An 18,523-nucleotide genomic window follows, 5' to 3' on the forward strand; every position below is an offset into this window, starting at 1 on the left:
CCAGTGCCTCTATATTGAAACGTTTAAGATTCTGAGGGGGCTTGACAGGATAGATGCTGAGAGGATGTTTCCCCTCATGGGGGGAATCTAGAATTGGGGGCATAGTTTTAGACTAAGGAGATGGGGAGGAATTTCTTCTCTGAGAGTCGTGAATCTGTGGAATTCTCTGGAGGCTGGGTCATTGAATATATTTAAGGCGGAGGTAGACAGATTCTTGAACAATAGGGAAGTTAAGGGTTATGGGAAGCGGTCAGGGAAATGGAGTTGAGGCCAAGATCAGTTCAGCCATGATCTTATTGAATGGCGGAGTAGGCTCGAGGGGCCGAATGGCCTTCTCCTGCTCCTATTTCTTATGTTCTTATGTTCTTGTATCTTTTTCAACATGGACACAATGTAAAAGCACAACACAAGTCAACATAAGTCACACTGCCAGTCAGAGAGAGGGCGAGGGCCCAGTCTGGGGGTGAGAGGACCCAGGCTGGGAGAGTCCCTTTGGTTTGTGGGATGGGGAAATCCAAGAAGGGATATGGGAGACAATAAGTTTAACAATGTAAAGGATTTCTGGGCCTGGGCTAAAGTGAGGAGCCCAGACTCTAGGGAATGGTTAAGGCCGGGGCTGTTAGAATGCACCAGGCTCCGGTGGAAGCTGCAGGGACAGAAGTGTGTAGGGGAGTGTGGTACCTCATGTAAGGTCCGTGTCTCCGGCCCCTGGTGAGGAAGCTGGATGGTCCATGTCTCTGGCCCCTGGTGAGGGAGCTGGATGGTCCGTGTCTCTGGCCCCTGGTGAGGGAGCTGGATGGTCCATGTCTCTGGCCCCTGGTGAGGGAGCTGGATGGAGTGATTGTTGTATTCGAGTGTTGCTTCCTGTGGTGGTTACCTGCCTGCTTGTTGTATTGTGTGTGGTTTACACAGCCTGAACTGCACTGTTACTAATCGACTCCGGATATGAGGCATCTGATTCACTGAAAGGCCGGCACATACTGCAAAACTGCATCACGTACAACCCAATGAGGCATGTCAAATATATAAGAGCGTGAGCAATGAAAAAGAAATGGGCATCTGCATCCTCCATCGCTCCCTCACAGACCTCAATCTGTGGTGGATAGAGGGGAGGCCCTTGGTGGCACAATTCCCTTGTTGTCTGAAAGGGCCCAGGCCTGGGCCCGCAGTGTGAGGAGCCCCAGGCCTGGGCCCGCAGTGTGAGGAGCCCCAGGCCTGGGCCCGCAGTGTGAGGAGCCCCAGGCCTGGGCCCGCAGTGTGAGGAGCCCCAGGCCTGGGCCCGCAGTGTGAGGAGCCCCAGGCCTGGGCCCGCAGTGTGAGGAGCCCCAGGCCTGGGCCCGCAGTGTGAGGAGCCCCAGGCCTGGGCCCGCAGTGTGAGGATTCCCAGGCCTGGGCCTTGATGTCACACATCTAGAGCTGTCACCGCTCCTAGTTACTGAGATGTCTGCAGCAAAGAGCTGAGTTGGAATTCTGCAATATCAGAGTTCAAATTAATTGATCAGAAAACAAGAACGTTTCAGTCCCACTCCAGCGATCGGGGCCCTCCGTTGGGTTGAAGAACTGTGAAAGGAACTGACTGCTCAGCACTGAAATGCGTAAATTGATTTTTGATATTCTGGATTGAAGTGAAGCCCGTGAGGCAGTCCCTCTTGTCCCGGACCCAACCCCCGCACTACCTGCCCACACCCACAGATTTAACATTTCCTCTTGCTTCCCTGCTGTGTGTCAGCTGTGGCTCAGTGGGTAGCACACTTGCCTGAGTCAGAACGTTGTGGGTTCAAGTCCCACTCCAGGGACTTGAGCACATAAATCTAGGTTGACACTCCCAGTGCGGTGTTGAGGGAGCGCTGCACTGTCAGACATGTCGTCTTTCGATGAGACCTTAAACCGAGGCACCGTCTGCTCTCTCAGGTAAAAGATCCCATGGCACTATTTCGAAGAAGAGCAGGGGAGTTATCCTAATGTCCTGGCCAATATTTATCCCTCAATCAACATAACAAAAACAGATTATCTGGTCATTATCATATTGCTGTTTGTGGGAGCTTGCTGTGCGCAATTGGCTGCTGCGTTTCCCACATTACAACAGTGACTGAACTCCAGAAGTACTTCTTTGGCTGTAAAGCGCTTTGAGACATCTGGTGGTCATGAAAGACGCTATGTAAATCCAAATCTTTCTTTATCTTTTCCTGCAGCCTTCAGAATAATTTTGTGGGTGAAGATGGGGCAAAGTTCACTGCGGAAGCTCTTCACGTGAATCGCAAGCTGACTGTCCTAAAGTAAGCATTCCGTAGATTGACCGCTCGCTCACTGAAATATTCCCGCTGATTAGTTTTGAATTTAGCGCCCTTCAAGCACAGGCCGTGTCCTCTGGTTCTGGACAAGGTAAACTAACTGGTAAGGTGCAGGTGTCTCCCTGTATCCTCGGGGAGTAACTATGAATACTACCCTCTGGTAATCATCAGGCCGGAGGGTGACGGTCCCGGGGGGGTGTTAGCCTCCAGTAGGAAGCTGAGGCTGAGCTGAATTCCCAGATCCCTGGGTTGAAGGACAGTAACCGGGCAGCGGATAGGCACACAAACATATCCAGCTCTGAGACAAACCGGAGTGAATGCCATTAGGTTTCTTCCTGTAAACAGACTGCACTTTGATTGGTTTGGGCCTGAGCAGCAGGGGATTAGTGCTAGGAATCGGTCACCGGGTAAATGCTGACCCATACAGGCCAGGTTTAATCTCTGCCTGCTCTGTGCCGAGGTAGCTGACATTACCGATGGAGTGATGGGGGGACGCGGGGGGGTTAGGATTTGGCTTCACTCTCCAAATGAGGGAGGTTGAAAGTTGGCCGGGCTTCCCTCTGCCACTCCTGCCGGTCCAACAGTGGCTGCTGCTGTCAGCGAGCCCGTTGGAAAGCTCGCACACATTCATGGATGGTGAGGCCTACTGCGGTGGAATAGTAGGTACTCATTGTCTTTGTTCACACAATCAAACTCTTCCCCTTCTCTTCATTTCAGCCTTCAAAAGAATTCCATTGGCCACGAAGGAGCAAAGCGGATTGCGAGTGCCTTAAAACATAATGGGAGCCTAAAGGAACTCAAGTAAATCCCAGCTCTCTCCTTGGGCTCTGGGGGGATTAAATATCTCCTAAATTTTATTATAGAACTCAACACCAGTAGGGCTTTCTAACTAGTGGTGTAGCTTCTCCAGTACCCATTAACCATCAGCCCCTCCCCTTCACCAGTACCCATTAACCATCAGCCCCTCCCCTTCTCCAGTACCCATTAACCATCAGCCCCTCCCCTTCTCCAGTACCCATTAACCATCAGCCCCTCTCCTTCTCCAGTACCCATTAACCATCAGCCCCTCCCCTTCTCCAGTACCCATTAACCATCAGCCCCTCCCCTTCACCAACACCCATTAACCATCAGCCCCTCCCCTTCTCCAGTACCCATTAACCATCAGCCCCTCTCCTTCTCCAGTACCCATTAACCATCAGCCCCTCCCCTTCTCCAGTACCCATTAACCATCAGCCCCTCCCCTTCACCAACACCCATTAACCATCAGCCCCTCCCCTTCACCAGTACCCATTAACCATCAGCCCCTCCCCTTCTCCAGTACCCATTAACCATCAGCCCCTCCCCTTCTCCAGTACCCATTAACCATCAGCCCCTCCCCTTCACCAGTACCCATTAACCATCAGCCCTTCCGCTTCACCAGTACCCACCAACAACAGCAGCAACAACAATTTGTATTTATATAGCAACTTTAATGTAGTAAAATATCCCAAAGCGCTTCGCAGGAGCGTTATCAAACAAAATTTAACACAGAGCCACATAAGGGGATATTAAGGCAGATGACCAAAAGCTTGGACAAAGAGGTAAGTTTTAAGGAGTGTCTTAAAGGAGGATAGAGGGGCGGAGAGGTTTAGAGAGGGAATTCCAGAGCTTAAGGGCAGTTGAAGACACGGCCGCCAATGGCGGAGCGATTAAAATCGGGGATGCACAAGAGGGCAGAATTGGAGAGGCGCAGATATCTCGGGTGGTTGTAGGACTGGAGTAGGTTACAGAGCTAGGGAGGGGGAGGGGTCATGGAGAGATTTGAAAACAAGGATGAGAATTTTAAAATAGAGGCGTTGCTTAACCGGGAACCAATGTAGGTCAGCGAGCACAAGGGGTGATGGGTGAACAGACTTGGTGCGAGTTAGGATATGGGGAGCATAGTTTTGGAACATGTGGAGGCCAGCCAGGAGTGCATTGGGATAAAGTCTAGAGGTAACAAAGGCATGGATGAGGGTTTCAGCAACAGATGAGCTGAGGTGGGGGTCGAGTTGGGTGATGTTACGGAGGTGGAAATAGGCGGTCTTAGCGATGGTGTGGATATGTGGTTAGAAGCTCATGTCACGGTCAGATATGACGCCAAGGTTGCGAACAGTGTGGTTCAGCCTCAGACCGTTGCCAGGGAGAGGGATGGAGTCGGTGACTAGGACACGGAGTTTGTGGCAGGAATCGAAGACAATTACTTCAGTCTTTCCAATATTTAGTTTGAGGAAATCTCTGCTCATCCAACATTGGACAAGCAGTCTGACAATTTAGATACAGTGGAGGGGGCGAGAGAAGTGGTGGTGAGGGAGAGCTGGATGTCGTCAGTGTACATGTGGAAACGGACATTGTGTTTTCGGATGGTTTCACCGAAGGGAAACATGTAAATGAGAAGTAGGAGTGGGGGGGTGGCAAGGATAGATCCTTTATCCATCAGCTCATCCCATGCACTGGTGCCCATTAACCACCTGCTCATCCCATGCACTAGTGCCCATTAACCATCAGCTCATCGCATGCACTAGTGCCCATTAACCATCAGCTCATCCCATGCACTAGTGCCCATTAACCATCAGCTCATCCCATGCACTAGTGTCCATTAACCACCTGCTCATCCCATGCACTAGTGCCCATTACCCATCAGTTCATCCCATGCACTAGTGCCCATTAACCATCAGTTCATCCCATGCACTAGTGCCCATTAACCACCTGCTCATCCCATGCACTAGTGCCCATTAACCATCAGCTCATCCCATGCACTAGTGCCCATTAACCATCAGCTCATCCCATGCACTAGTGTCCATTAACCATCAGCTCATCCCATGCACTAGTGCCCATTAACCATCAGCTCGTCCCATGCACTAGTGCCCATTAACCACCTGCTCATCCCATGCACTAGTGCCCATTAACCATCAGCTCATCCCATGCACTAGTGCCCATTAACCATCAACTCATCCCATGCACTAGTGCCCATTAACCATCAGCTCATCCCATGCACTAGTGTCCATTAACCACCTGCTCATCCCATGCACTAGTGCCCATTACCCATCAGCTCTTCGCATGCACTAGTGCCCATTAACCATCAGCTCATCCCATGCACTAGTGCCCATTAACCATCAGCTCATCCCATGCACTAGTGCCCATTAACCACCTGCTCATCCCATGCACTAGTGCCCATTAACCACCTGCTCATCCCATGCACAAGTGCCCATTAACCACTTGCTCATCCCATGCATTAGTGCCCATTAACCATCAGCTCATCCCATGCACGAGTGCCCATTAGCCATCTGCTCATTCACCAGTATCCATTAACCATCAGCCCCTCCCCATTGCCAGTGCCCATTTCCTGCTGTGGTGACCGATCTATAACTTGTTTTCCAGCCTGTCCAGTAACTGTGTGGGTGATATCGGAGCCACGGCCATAGCTGACGCCTTGAAAGTGAACAGAAGCCTCACAACACTCAAGTAAGTGTCTGTCTCTGTGTCCTCACCGTCCGCAATCTCTGCACAACATGTCGCCAGTTCTTGAACGCAGATGGCTTATCGCCGGAAGTTGTTGCAGGAAGAGCCGTGGATTAAACAGATCGATCAAGGAGCAGGTTTTCTCGGCCTCCCCTCCCTTCTCCCGGTTTGGGCACTGGAAAGGCAAAGTGCAGATGAAGTGTGCTCCACTTGTCCAGAGTGCCTAGATTAATGGAGTGGATCGTGACCAGGGCCCAATCGCAGGCCCTCTGATGGGGTCAGTGGCAGAGAGGGGAAACCTAAAAAAAATCACACAAATATTCCCAAAACATTGCCCACATCACCACAACACAAATTGCACAGAAAACTGAAAGAAAAAACACTGGCATTTACTTTTGGAGTCCATTACCTTCCTCTCCGCCGCCGGGATCGCTGGACCGCCCTGATTTTCTAGGCGGTCATTGCGGGGCACACTTCCAGGCGGACGGGACGGGCAAGACTTAAAACTTGCGGCGGTTTCGCAACCAGGGCCGTTGCACACTGGGTGCAGCTCTTCCCAGCGGTGCCGCTGAGCGCCACCGCAAAACCGGACCCGAGGATCGTAGCGGGTGCTCGAGACACCGCCGTCTTTCACCCCGCTCCGGAGCGAAACCCCGAGCGCAAAGGACCGGAAAATCCAGCCCCAAGTCTGTCCAGATGCACTGCTCCTGTATCTGGGGAGCTTCTGTTAACCACCTGTCCCACACTCCTGGAGAGGCCTGTTGTAAGATGGGCAATGAGTCACTCGCCTCTAGCCACCAATCCCTCGCTCCTTCGCAACCCATCTTGGTGCGGCTTTTCAGAGTGCTGTCGAAGCCCGCACCTGTGCAAGGTACATTGCTGAGCCTCGGCCATCACTGACTTGCTCCGTTGGAAGCAGGCAAATAGATGCTCTGATGTTTTGTTAAGGACCAGCGGTCTGCTTACTCTGATAATTAACTACAAATATGTTAATTGATTGCTGCTGACCAGCTAGAGAAGTCTTCCTCAGATGGTGACTGGTGCAATTTTCCTTTCTCTAGTCTCCAGAGTAATTCCATCAGCAACAATGGTGCCACAGCCCTGACTGCAGCTCTCAAACTGAACGAAGGCCTCATCGACCTGAAGTAAGACTCCGTGGCCCGAGACTCAATCTGGTGGAGCTGGCCAGATGCTGGGCACCAGGTTTTTAATGTTTCTGTGTGAATGGAATCAGGCTTTGGGTGCAACGGTATTTGTTCAGATGCGTAAAGCTGATATTTTACATTAATTTCTCCTGAATGTGATAAAGTGAAGTATTATAAAATATGCTTTGTGTAGCTATTAAATCAGGAGCAAAAATGTGGAGTACACAACAGGCAAACATAGAGATAGATGGCAATTCAGTAATGGTATTCCTGCCATTGCCCCTTAAGATATCCTCCATTGCCCCTTTAGATATTCTCCCATTGCCCCTCTAGGTCTCCTCCCATTGCCCCTCTAGATATCCTCCATTGCCCCTTTAGATATTCTTCCATTGCCCCTCTAGGTCTCCTCCCATTGCCCCTCTAGATATTCTCCCATTGCCCCTCTAGGTCTCCTCCCATTGCCCCTCTAGATATCCTCCATTGCCCCTTTAGATATCCTCCATTGCCCCTTTAGATATCCTCCATTGCCCCTTTAGATATCCTCCCATTGCCCCTCTAGGTCTCCTCCCATTGCCCCTCTAGATATCCTCCATTGCCCCTCTAGATATCCTCCATTGCCCCTCTAGATATCCGCCATTGCCCCTTTAGATATCGTTCCATTGCCTTTTGTGGTATCATTGGCTGCCTCTGCACTCTGTCAGTGGATATCCATGGTGTTGAGTGCTGTGGGGATAGTAGAATGAGTTCCAATTTTATTAAATTGTGTTTCCATTTCTAGCCTTCGAGAAAATTCAATTGGCCTCAATGGTGCTCGGGAAATCGCAAATGCACTCCGTGTGAATAAGGTGCTCAGGACTTTGGAGTAAGTCTCACCTTGATTAACCTACTTCTCAACACTCCAAAGGTCAACCTTAAGCTGTTTTTGTGGGTAGCGCTGTGTGTTACCAGAATGGGAACCCTTTCATTCCATTGTACAGAAGTGTGCACTGAGGGCTCTTGTACATTGTCCATTCCTGCCTACAGAGAATGAATGGACTTGTACCTTAAAGGGGCTTGGATTCACATCCATATTAAGGATTGGCCCAGCTCCTACAACAACCTAAGTCAATCAATCAGGAATAATGTGTGCTGGGAGTAATGACATCATTATACACTGCTGATGTTATCACAAAGGGGTAAAAATTCCGTTGCGTCCCGTTTGAGGGCGGTAATATCCAGGAGGCGGGACATTTTGCACCAGGCACGGAAGTCTCACCCCGTTCGCTAAATTCGGGTCACCGCCCCCCGAAATGAAGTGGCGCGCAAAGTAGCGCACTCCACTTCCTTTGTGGGGCGGACGGGTCGGAAGCGGGATGCAGCGCTGCGCACGGTGATGGCGTTGTCTTCGCCAGCGGAGCAGGGTGCTATGAGATACCATCGCCGCTAAATTCCCACAAAATGTAGCGGGAGTCGATAGCGGTGTCCCGCCCGGACGGGAAGTCGTTTACGCCCCGTTAGCGCCTCCCAAGGACACTAACAGGAGGTGCAAACGACCCAAATTTTTAGGCCAAATACTCTGACAGAGCGCGATTCTGGGCTCTCCCCTCGAATACCTGTTTAAACATCCAATGTTGTTTAAGGTACAGACAGAGGGAATTAGCTCTTTATTGAGGTTTCTTCTCCAACTGCTACTATTAGCTGAGTAAGTTGTAATAACAGTTGAAAGTGAAGTTGAAACATAGAAACGTAGAAAATAGGTGCAGGAGTAGGCCATTCGGCCCTTCGAGCCTGCACCACCATTCAATATGATCATGGCTGATCATGCAACTTCAGTACCCCACTCCTGCCTTCTCTCCATACCCCCTGATCCCTTTCGCCGTAAGGGCCACATCTAACTCCCTTTTGAATATATCCAACGAACTGGACTCAATAACTTTCTGTGGTAGAGAATTCCACAGGTTCACCACTCTCTGGGTGAAAAAGTTTCTCCTCATCTTGGTCCTAAATGGCCCTTATCCTTAGACTGTGACCCCTGGTTCTGGACTTCCCCAACATCAGGAACATTCTACCTGCATCTAACCTGTCCAATCCCGTCAGAATTTTATATGTTTCTATGAGATCCCCTCTCATTCTTTTAAATTCCAGTGAATATAAGCCTAGTCGATCCAGTCTTTCTTATGTCAGTCCTGCCATCCCAGGAATCAGTCTGGTGAACCTTCACTGCACTCCCTCAATAGCAAGAATTCCTCAGATTAGGAGACCAAAATTGAACACAATACTCAAGGTGTGGTCTCACCAAGGTCCGGTACAATTGCAGTAAGACCTCCCTGCTCCTATACTCAAATCCTCTCGCTATGAAGGCCAACACTACGGCTGAAGTGAAGTGAACCAGCAGTGGTTCGAGTGCTGGTACAATATCACACAGCTCTCTCTTGCTGAGAAAGCTTTGGCCGATACTATGGTACAGCAGTGTGGTAGCCTAGACCTGGGCCACCAACCCAGAGGGCATGAGTTCAAATCCCACCAGGGCAAGTTGTGAAAGCGCATTCAATAAATCTGGTCATTTGTGGGATAGAAGCAGACATGACCATGAGAGCTTCTGAATTGTTGTAAAAACTCAACTGGTTCACGAATGTCCTTCAGGGAAGGGAACCTGCTGCCCCAACCTGGTCTGGCCTAAAGTGACTCCAGTCCCACTCTATGGCTGGAATGTTAACTTGGAGGCAGGTGAGGGCTGGATCACAGTCAGGAAACCAGGGAGAACGCAGGCCTACCCGTCCGACAGCCAGTCAGCCTCTCCATCCGGCTGGCTGGCTGCGGGCGGGAAACAGAGAAGTGAAATGTTAATCAGGCCCTGCCGAATTTAATTGTTAATCTCCATCTGGCTGGCTGTCGGGTGGGTAGGCCTGTGCCACCAGGCTTCAGAGAGGGGGGGGGGGTGTTCGGAGGAGCGAGGTCGGAAGGCTGGGGATTTTCAGAGGGGGTCGGGAGGTTGGAGGGGGTTTCGGGGGCTGGGGACCAGGTGTTGGAAGGTCGGAGGGGGGATCATGGTGGAAGCGGAGACGCGGTGGTCGGAGGCTTCAGAATGTGGGGGGGGGGGGAAGTCGGTGGGAGATCAGTTGGGGGGGGGCCGATTGTGGGGGGTTGGCGAGGCAGGGATGATGAATCCAGCAGATAAGTGGAAAGACACCGACCTCGATCCAGCAATCCTCACCTTCCATTAGCTGGCGGGTTTCCTGAGGCCCGGGAAACCCAGCCAGCGTTTAATTTTAAATGCATCTTCAAAATGAGGCACACTGTCTCATTATAATATTTAAAGTGCCAGTCCCGCCTCCTGGGAGTGGGTTGGCCAACCTCCCCCCCCCCCATCCCCCCCAACTTTTTGGGTTTAAAAATTCCCCCCAGGTATGCTTGACCCCCTGTGGCCAAGTGGCAGCCAGTTGTACAATCACTCTGCAACTGGGGAAGGGCAATAAATGAAGCTTTGCCAGCATTGCCCAGGAAAAACCCCTTCAGGAGCAGTGCCACCATCCGATGCAGCATCTATCTGAGACATGTTATACTGCACCTCAATGCTGGGTTGTGCAGTCCCGTGAAGAGAGCCCCTTCAGGCAAATGCTGTTTCTGGTATAAGGACCACTGAATGCTCTCTGTTTCTCATTCTCAGTTTAACAGCGAACCTGTTACATGATGAAGGAACTGCAGCCATTGCTTCCGCTATTCGAGAGAATCAGACCCTCACATCTCTGCAGTAAGTACATTGATCTCTGCTCCATTTTCCTGGTATTTTCTACTTCATTAGATCCCTCTGGGCTGCCCCGTTCCATTCTCGACTTGGAGGCTGCAACACACACAGCAGAGCCCCACTCTATGTCTGGCCAGTGTTGAATCAATGGAGCAAGCGAGGAATGGGAGAAGCACACTTGGGGACTGCAGACTCTCACCACCTAACAATGTGTTGGATTTTAACATGAGACTGCAGTTCACATTTACTGATAGTATGAGGTTAGAGTTAATAGCAGTGTGAGTGTGTAAATGGCAGTGTGAGTGTGTAAATGGCAGTGTGAGTGTGGTCTACAGGGCTGTAGTAATACCCGCCCTCCTGTATGTCTCAGAGACACGGACAATATACAGTAGATACCTCCAGTCGTTGGAGAAATACCACCAACGATGTCTCCGCAAAATTCTACAAATCCCCTGGGAGGACAGATGCACCAACATTAGCGTCCTCGACCAGGCCAACTTCCCCAGCATTGAAGCACTGACCACACTTGATCAGCTCCGCTGGGCAGGCCACATTGTCCGCATGCCAGACACGAGACTCCCAAAGCAAGCGCTCTACTTGGAACTCCTTCATGGCAAACGAGCCAAAGGTGGGCAGAGGAAATGTTACACGGACACCCTCAAAGCCTCCCTGATAAAGTGCAACATCCCCACCGACACCTGGGAGTCCCTGGCCAAAGACCGCCCTAAGTGGAGGAAGAGCATCCGGGAGGGCGCTGAGCACCTCGAGTCTGGTCACCGAGAGCATGCAGAAATCAAGCGCTGAAAGAGCGTCCGGCAAATCTGTCCCACCCACCCCTTCCCTCAATGACTGTCTATCCCACCTGTGACAGGGACTGTGTAAAGTCCTTACTCTACAGCATGAAACCACATGAGGCACATTCCAGGGACAAAGTCACTCTGCGACCTTAACTCTTTATTCAGTACTCCAGAAATGATGACCCTGCGTGGGACCTCCCTTTATATACCTGAGTGATCAGGTAAGGAGTGTCTCCCACAAGTTCACACCCTGTGGTCAAGGTGTGCATCTGAGTTGAGAGTATACAGTAATACAGTGGTGTTACATTGTAGTTAGAAACATGACATCACCTTTCCCCCCCCCACCCAAAGTCTTACTGGGATCATAGGTTTAGTCTTTCAGGTGGTCTACGCTCCCTTGTGGAGCGCCACAGTTGGGGCTCTGGTTGTTGGACACTGATGTGAGTGTCTGTCACCTGTGGTGATTCCGGCCTGTCCGGGCTGACCTCAGGGACTGTGCATTCCTCTGATTGCTCTTGTTGCTCGTTCACTGGTGGTGTTGTGAGCTCCATCTCATGGTCTTCTTCAGGTTCCTCCATGTCATTGCTGAACCTTTTTTTAACTTGGTCCAGATGCTTACGGCATATCTGACCATTGTTGAGTTTGACCACAATGACCCTATTCCCTTCTTTGTCAATTACAGTACCCTCCAGCCATTTGGGCCCTGTGGTGTATGTAGCACACAAATTACTGACTCCACACGGTCTGGTGTAAGTCTAACTGCTGTGACCTTCGTCCTTTATTGTTCAGCTCCAGAGTGCCTCCCAGGTGTGATGGTCACCCTTATATAGTCCTTGTTACAGGTAATACCAGAGTTTCCCACGGCAGCGCCCTCTGTGGTGTGGCATAGTACTTACATTACATTTAAGGTACTGGGACGATACACGCATCATTACAGAACATCACCTTCCCCCCCCACCTGGACGCAGGACAACGATACACACATCATTACATAACATCACACTTGTCCAACGGAAGGCAGGTGGGCATAGACAGTGCGTTAGTATGTTACATATTATTTGGTACATTAACTGGTTATTGACTAGTAGCGGAACCTTGATTTCCTTGTTAACTGTTATCATTAATTGTACTTCATTCATTATTTTACACAAATACAGTGGCCATTCAGCATAAAAAAAATAATTATTATTATAAATTCATTATCTCACATTAACACAGCTCATTTTAGACTCGCTCTGCTAAACAGAAGTCCTTTGTGGGGATCACCTCTTTGTAAGGCCCTTTTAAGACTCCCGGGTGCATTTCCTCTTTAAGGCGCCATCTTTGATGCAGGAGGATTCCACGAGGCTTCTCCTTGGGCGCTGCCATCTTTGATGTTCTGCAGCTCCGACATGATGCCGCCGCCATCTTCTTCTCCGCCGCTCCGAATGCCCTCCGCCGTCGCAGCCTCTGCTCCCCTCCGCTGCCACCTGACTTGCCGCCTCTCCTGCGGCCGTCGTGGCCTCTCCAGCGGCCGCACTTGCCGCGTCCACCGCGGCCTCCGTAGCGGCCTCACCTGCGGCTGCCATGGCTGCCGACCGACGCTACCAGCTCCTCTGCGGGGCCCGCCCAACGGCCTCTTCCTCTGCGGGGCCCTTCCGAACCGCCGGCCCCTGGATCCCTCAGCACCCCGCCCGCAGCGCCCCGCTGGCTCACCCTCGCCCCCCCCTTGGGCCCCTCTGTGCAGGGCTGCTTGCCTATGGGGGCTGGGGCTGCAGGGTCTCTGTGTGAGGTGCGGGCCTGGGACTTGCCTGTGGGGATTAAGGCTGCAGGGTCTCTGTGTGAGGTCCGGGCCTGGGGCTTGCCTGTGGGGATTAAGGCTGCAGGGTCTCTGTGTGAGGTGCGGGCCTGGGACTTGCCTGTGGGGATTAAGGCTGCAGGGTCTCTGTGTGAGATCTGGGCCTGGGACTTGCCTGTGGGGATTAAGGCTGCAGGGTCTCTGTGTGAGGTCCGGGCCTGGGACTTGCCTGTGGGGATTAAGGCTGCAGGGTCTCTGTGTGAGGTCCGAGCCTGGGACTTGCCTGTGGGGATTAAGGCTGCAGGGTCTCGGTGTGAGGTCCGGGCCTGGGGCTTGCCTGTGGGTGGATTGAGGCTGCAGCTCCAGCTCGGTCGGCGCTGCTCTCTGGGGACCCGGGGCACGGCAGCATCCCGGGGAGCAGCAGCCTGTGGAGTGATGAAGTCTTCCCAGCTCCCACGGACCTTCCCCATCCACCTCCGGCCGAGGAGTGTTGGCCCATCGCCTGCAACGACCCACAAAGGTAAAGCGTGCGTCTCGTCCCGGTGGGATACCTGCACCATCGCTCTGCCGAGAACAGGTATTAGTTCCCTGGTGTAGGTACGCAGCTTCACCGTGACCGGGACCAGCTTGGGTCGTGCAGCTGGGTTAATCCACAGTTTATCAAAAGTTCTCCGACTCATCAACGACGGACCCGAGCCCGTGTCCACTTCCATACTCACTGGGACTCCGTTGATTTTTACTTCACTTATCACTGGGGGCGAATCGTCGGTACACGTGTACAATCCCAACACCTCATCATCTTCTACCTGCTCCTCGCTGAACAGTGGATCATCCCCCATCTCCTCAGCCACATGGCGAGTCCGATTTCTTTTACACGTACGCTGAAGGTGGCCTTTAACGTGGCAGGTATTGCACGTGTACTCCGCAAACCTGCACCGGTAAGCCCCATGGCTTCCTCCACAGCGCCAGCATGGTGCTGCTTGATTGGCCCCCCTCGGCGGACTCTGAGCTCCAGGATCCCGAGGTCTGTGCTCTCTGCCCCGGGCAGAGCCACGTTCTGCAGTTTTGTCCGTGGTGGGCGCTATCCTGTGGACAGTGCCTGCCGGGTTCGAGACTGTGTGGATCATTTGCTTGGTGCTGCAAGTCGAGGTCATATATGCCTGGCTGATGGTGATGGCCTTTGTCAGAGTGACTGTGGCCAGCAGCTTGTGAAGGAGGCCCTCGTGGCCAATCCCCATAACGAAAACGTCCCGCAAAGCCTTGTCAAGGTGTGCCCCAAAATCACACGGCGCCGCGAGTCTCCTGAGGTCCGCAGCATATTTGGTGACATCCTGGCCCTCAGGTCTGCAGTGATGGTAAAATTTGTATCTGGCCATGAGGATGCTCTCCTTCGGTTTCAACTGGTCACGAATGAGTTCAGTCAGCTCCTTGTATGACTTGTCCCTGGCGCTCCCGGGTGCCAGCAAATCCCTGACGAGACAGTAAACCTCATCTCCACAACTGGAGAGCAATATCGCCTTACGCTTCTCTCTCATTGCGTATGTGTCCTCCGTCAGGTCATTTGCTGTGAAGTAGTACTCGAGCCTTTCGGTAAAGGCCTCCCAATCATTGCCCACGGTAAAATCCTTTAGCGAGCCCAGAGTAGCCATAGTTGCGTGGAGTTCGTCCGCTTCCTCGTTGCCAATGTGGTGAATGTAGCACACAAATCACTGACTCCACACGGTCTGGTGTAAATCTAACTGCTGTGACCTTCGTCCTTTATTGTTCAGCTCCAGAATGCCTCCAAGGTGTGGTGGTCACCCTTATGTAGTCCTTGTTACAGATACTACCAGGGTTTCCCACCGCAGCGCCCTCTGTGGTGTGGCATAGTACTTACATTACATTTAAGGTACTGGGACGATACACGCATCATTACATAACAGGCCCCATGGCGTGATTGAAGACAAATACAGGATCATTTATTTCTATACATCTCCCCCTCGAATTACGGTCATGGTACTCGTTTTGTGACTTGCGCTTGCCCTCAACTATGTCGGTCAGGACTGGGTGAATGAGGGACAACCGAGTTTTGAGTGTCCGTTTCATGAGTAGCTCTGCGGGCGGGACCCCCGTGAACGAGTGCGGTCGGGATCTATAGGCCAGCAGGAGGCGCGATAGGCGGCATTGTAGGGAGGGACCTTGAATCCTGAGCATCCCTTGCTTAACGATTTGGACCGTACGTTCTGCCTGGTCATTGGAGGCCGGCTTGAACGGCGCAGTCCTGACGTGGTTGATGCCATTGCCCGACATAAACTCCTGGAATTCATAGCTCGTGAAACATGGGCCATTATCATTAACCAGGATGTCCGGCAAGCCATGGGTTGCAAAGATTGCACGTAGGCTTTCCACGGTGATGGATGATGTGCATGAATTCAGGATGGTGCACTCGATCCATTTCGAGTACGCATCTACTACAATGAGGAACATCTTCCCCATGAAGGAAACGCGTAGTCAACGTGAATGCGTGACCATGGCTTGGTGGGCCAGGGCCACGGGCTGAGTGGGGCCTCCCTGGGGGCATTGCCCAGCTGGGCACATGTCGTGCACCTGCGAACACAGTGTTCTAGGTCTGAGTCAATTCCGGGCCACCAAACGTGTGACTGGGCAATGGCCTTCATCATCACAATTCCTGGGTACTCGCTGTGGAGTTCCCTGATAAACGCCTCCCTGCCCTTCTGGGGATTGACTACCCGGCTGCCCCATAGTAGGCAGTCAGCTTGGATGGAGAGCTCATCCATCCGTCTGTGGAATGGTCTGACCTCCTCAGGCCATGCTCCGTGTGTGGGCGCCCAAACCCCAGTCAGGATACATTTCTTAATCAGGGATAGAAGAGGATCCCTGTTTGTTCAGATTTTGATCTGGCGGGCTGTGATAGGGGAGCCTGCACTGTCGAAGGCATCGACAGCCATGACCATCTCAGCGCTTTGCTCAGCTGCCCCCTCGGTGGTGGTCAGTGGGAGCCTGCTGAGCGCGTCAGCGCAATTTTCATTGCCGGACCGGTGCCGGATGGAGTAGTCATAAGCCGTGAGCATGAGAGCCCATCGCTGTATGCGAGCTGATGCGTTGGCATTGACAGCCTTGCTGTCTGACAACAGGAATGTGAGTGGCTTATGGTCCGTCTCTAATTCAAACTTCCTACCAAAGAGGTGCTGATGCATTTTCTTTAAACCATAGACACATGCATACGCTTCCTTCTCAACCATCCCATAGCCCCATTCTGCTTGAGAGAGCGACCTGGAGGCATAAGCCACAGGTTGTAGCTGACCCTCAGCATTACCCTGCTGCAACACGCACCCAACTCCATAGGACGATGCATCACATACCAGAACTAAACTTTTGCAAGGGTAACAGCTTGTTTGAACAAAGTAGGTTTCGCACCAGATCAAAAGCCCGTTCCTGACAGTCCCCCCAAAACCAATCACAACCCTTACACAGGAGCATGTGTAGCAGCTCCAACAACATGCTCAAGTTCGGCAGAAAGTTCCCGAAATAGTTCAACAGTCCCAGGAATGATCGCAACTCCGATGGGTGCTCGTCGAATTGCCTCTGTTTTGGATTCGCTGGGCTGAATCCTATCTGCAGCAACCCTTCTGCCCAGGAACTCAACCTCCGGAGCTAAGAACATGCATTTAGACTTCTTGAGTCGCAGGCCTACCCAGTCCAGTCAGCGTAGCACCTCCTCCAGGTTGTGGAGATGTTCCTCGGTGTCTCGACCCGTGATGAGGATGTCGTCCTGGAATACGATTGTTCCAGGAATGGATTTAAGCAGGCTTTCCATGTTGCGTTGAAAAATCGCGGCCGCTGATTGAATGCCAAACGGGCACCTGTTATACGCAAACAGTCCCTTGTGCGTGGTGATGGTGGTCAGTAGTTTAGATTCGTCGGCCAGTTCCTGGGTCATATAGGCTGAAGTGAGGTCCAACTTGGTGAACAGCTTGCCGCCTGCCAGCGTGGTGAAGAGGTCCTCCGCTCTTGAGAGCGGGTATTGGTCTTGTAGGGACACCCGATTGATGGTGGCCTTGTAGTCGCCACAGATCCTGACAGAGCCATCCGCTTTAAGAATGAGGATGATGGGGCTCGCCCAGTCGCTGAATTCAACAGGCGAGATGATGCCCTCTTGCAATAGTCGGTCCAATTCGCTCTCGATTTTCTCCCGCATCACATACGGCACCGCTCTGGCTTTGTGGTGCACTGGCCTGGCGTCCGGGGTGATGTGTATCACTACTTTAGTGCCTTTGAAAGTCCCGACGCCCGGTTGGAAGAGTGACTCGAATTATTGTAGGACTTGTGGGCATGAACTTCGCTCCACCGAGGACATTGCGTGAACATCCCCCCATTTCCAGTTCATCTCAGCTAACCAGCTCCTCCCCAACAGTGCGGGACCATTGCCCGGGCCAATCCAGAGTGACAGCCGGTTCACTAACCCATTGTGCGTGACAGCCAACATTGCACTGCCTAGCAACGGAATGATTTCTTTGCTGTAAGTCCTTAATTGATTCTCGATACATTTGGGTCTACTGGCTTTGAGTGGCCATAGCTTCTCGAATTGTTGAACGCCCATGAGTGACTGGCTGGCCCCCGTGTCCAGCTCCATGCGTACTGGGATACCGTTCAATAAAACCCTCATCCATCATTGGTGGCGTTTTGGTGTATGAACTGTGAATATTCGCCGCATGGACCTGCTGAACCTCGGCGTCCATTGATTTGCCCCAAAAGTCATCCTGCCTCAGAACCATCTTCTGGTCCATCCGCCTCATATATTAGTCTGGTTGCAGGCTTTCTGCACATACAAGCTAAATGGCCACTGAGGTTGCAGTTTTTGCAGACAAACTGTTGTAATCTGCAAGATCTGGCTGAGTGTTTTCCCCCACACCTCCAGCACAAGTTAAAGTTTCCATTGTTGGGGACAAAGGGACTATGGCCAGGAATTCCGCGCTGACTGTCCCTCTGACTGCTTTTAAGTACCCTATTAGTGGGTGTCAATGGCCCCATCCCGGGCCGCATTGTCCACTGTGATGGCGTGAACGTCCGTTCAGCCTGCCATTGTCTCTGTTGAGGTCCTATCTGGGGTCTATTACTGCCTGGTAAATGTCGGACTGCCCCTGCCTGCCCGCGGGGCTCTGGGTAGCATTGAGGACGTTGACTCCCTGATCCATCGCCGCGTTGGAGGCAGAGTTGCATGCGTAAATCATTTTCGTCTCTTCCTCCCCGCCATGAAAGTCTGAGCCAAAAACGCTGCCGCTTCCAAGGTCAAGTCCTTGGTTTCAATT

At 52.0% G+C, this 18,523-nt stretch overlaps 1 protein-coding gene across 1 annotated transcript in view; it reads left to right on the forward strand.

Moving 5' to 3' along the window:
• nlrc3 (NLR family, CARD domain containing 3) overlaps positions 1–18,523 on the forward strand; it is a 55,542-nt gene that overhangs the window by 26,971 nt on the left and 10,048 nt on the right. Inside the window, exons 7-12 of the mRNA XM_070900866.1 lie at positions 2,193–2,276; positions 3,009–3,092; positions 5,691–5,774; positions 6,833–6,916; positions 7,695–7,778; positions 10,563–10,646. Coding sequence (XP_070756967.1) covers positions 2,193–2,276; positions 3,009–3,092; positions 5,691–5,774; positions 6,833–6,916; positions 7,695–7,778; positions 10,563–10,646 — 504 coding nt within the window. The remainder of the gene's footprint in view (positions 1–2,192; positions 2,277–3,008; positions 3,093–5,690; positions 5,775–6,832; positions 6,917–7,694; positions 7,779–10,562; positions 10,647–18,523) is intronic.

This window comes from Pristiophorus japonicus, chromosome 15 (genome assembly GCF_044704955.1).
Source record: "Pristiophorus japonicus isolate sPriJap1 chromosome 15, sPriJap1.hap1, whole genome shotgun sequence".
Taxonomy (NCBI): Eukaryota; Metazoa; Chordata; class Chondrichthyes; family Pristiophoridae; genus Pristiophorus; species Pristiophorus japonicus.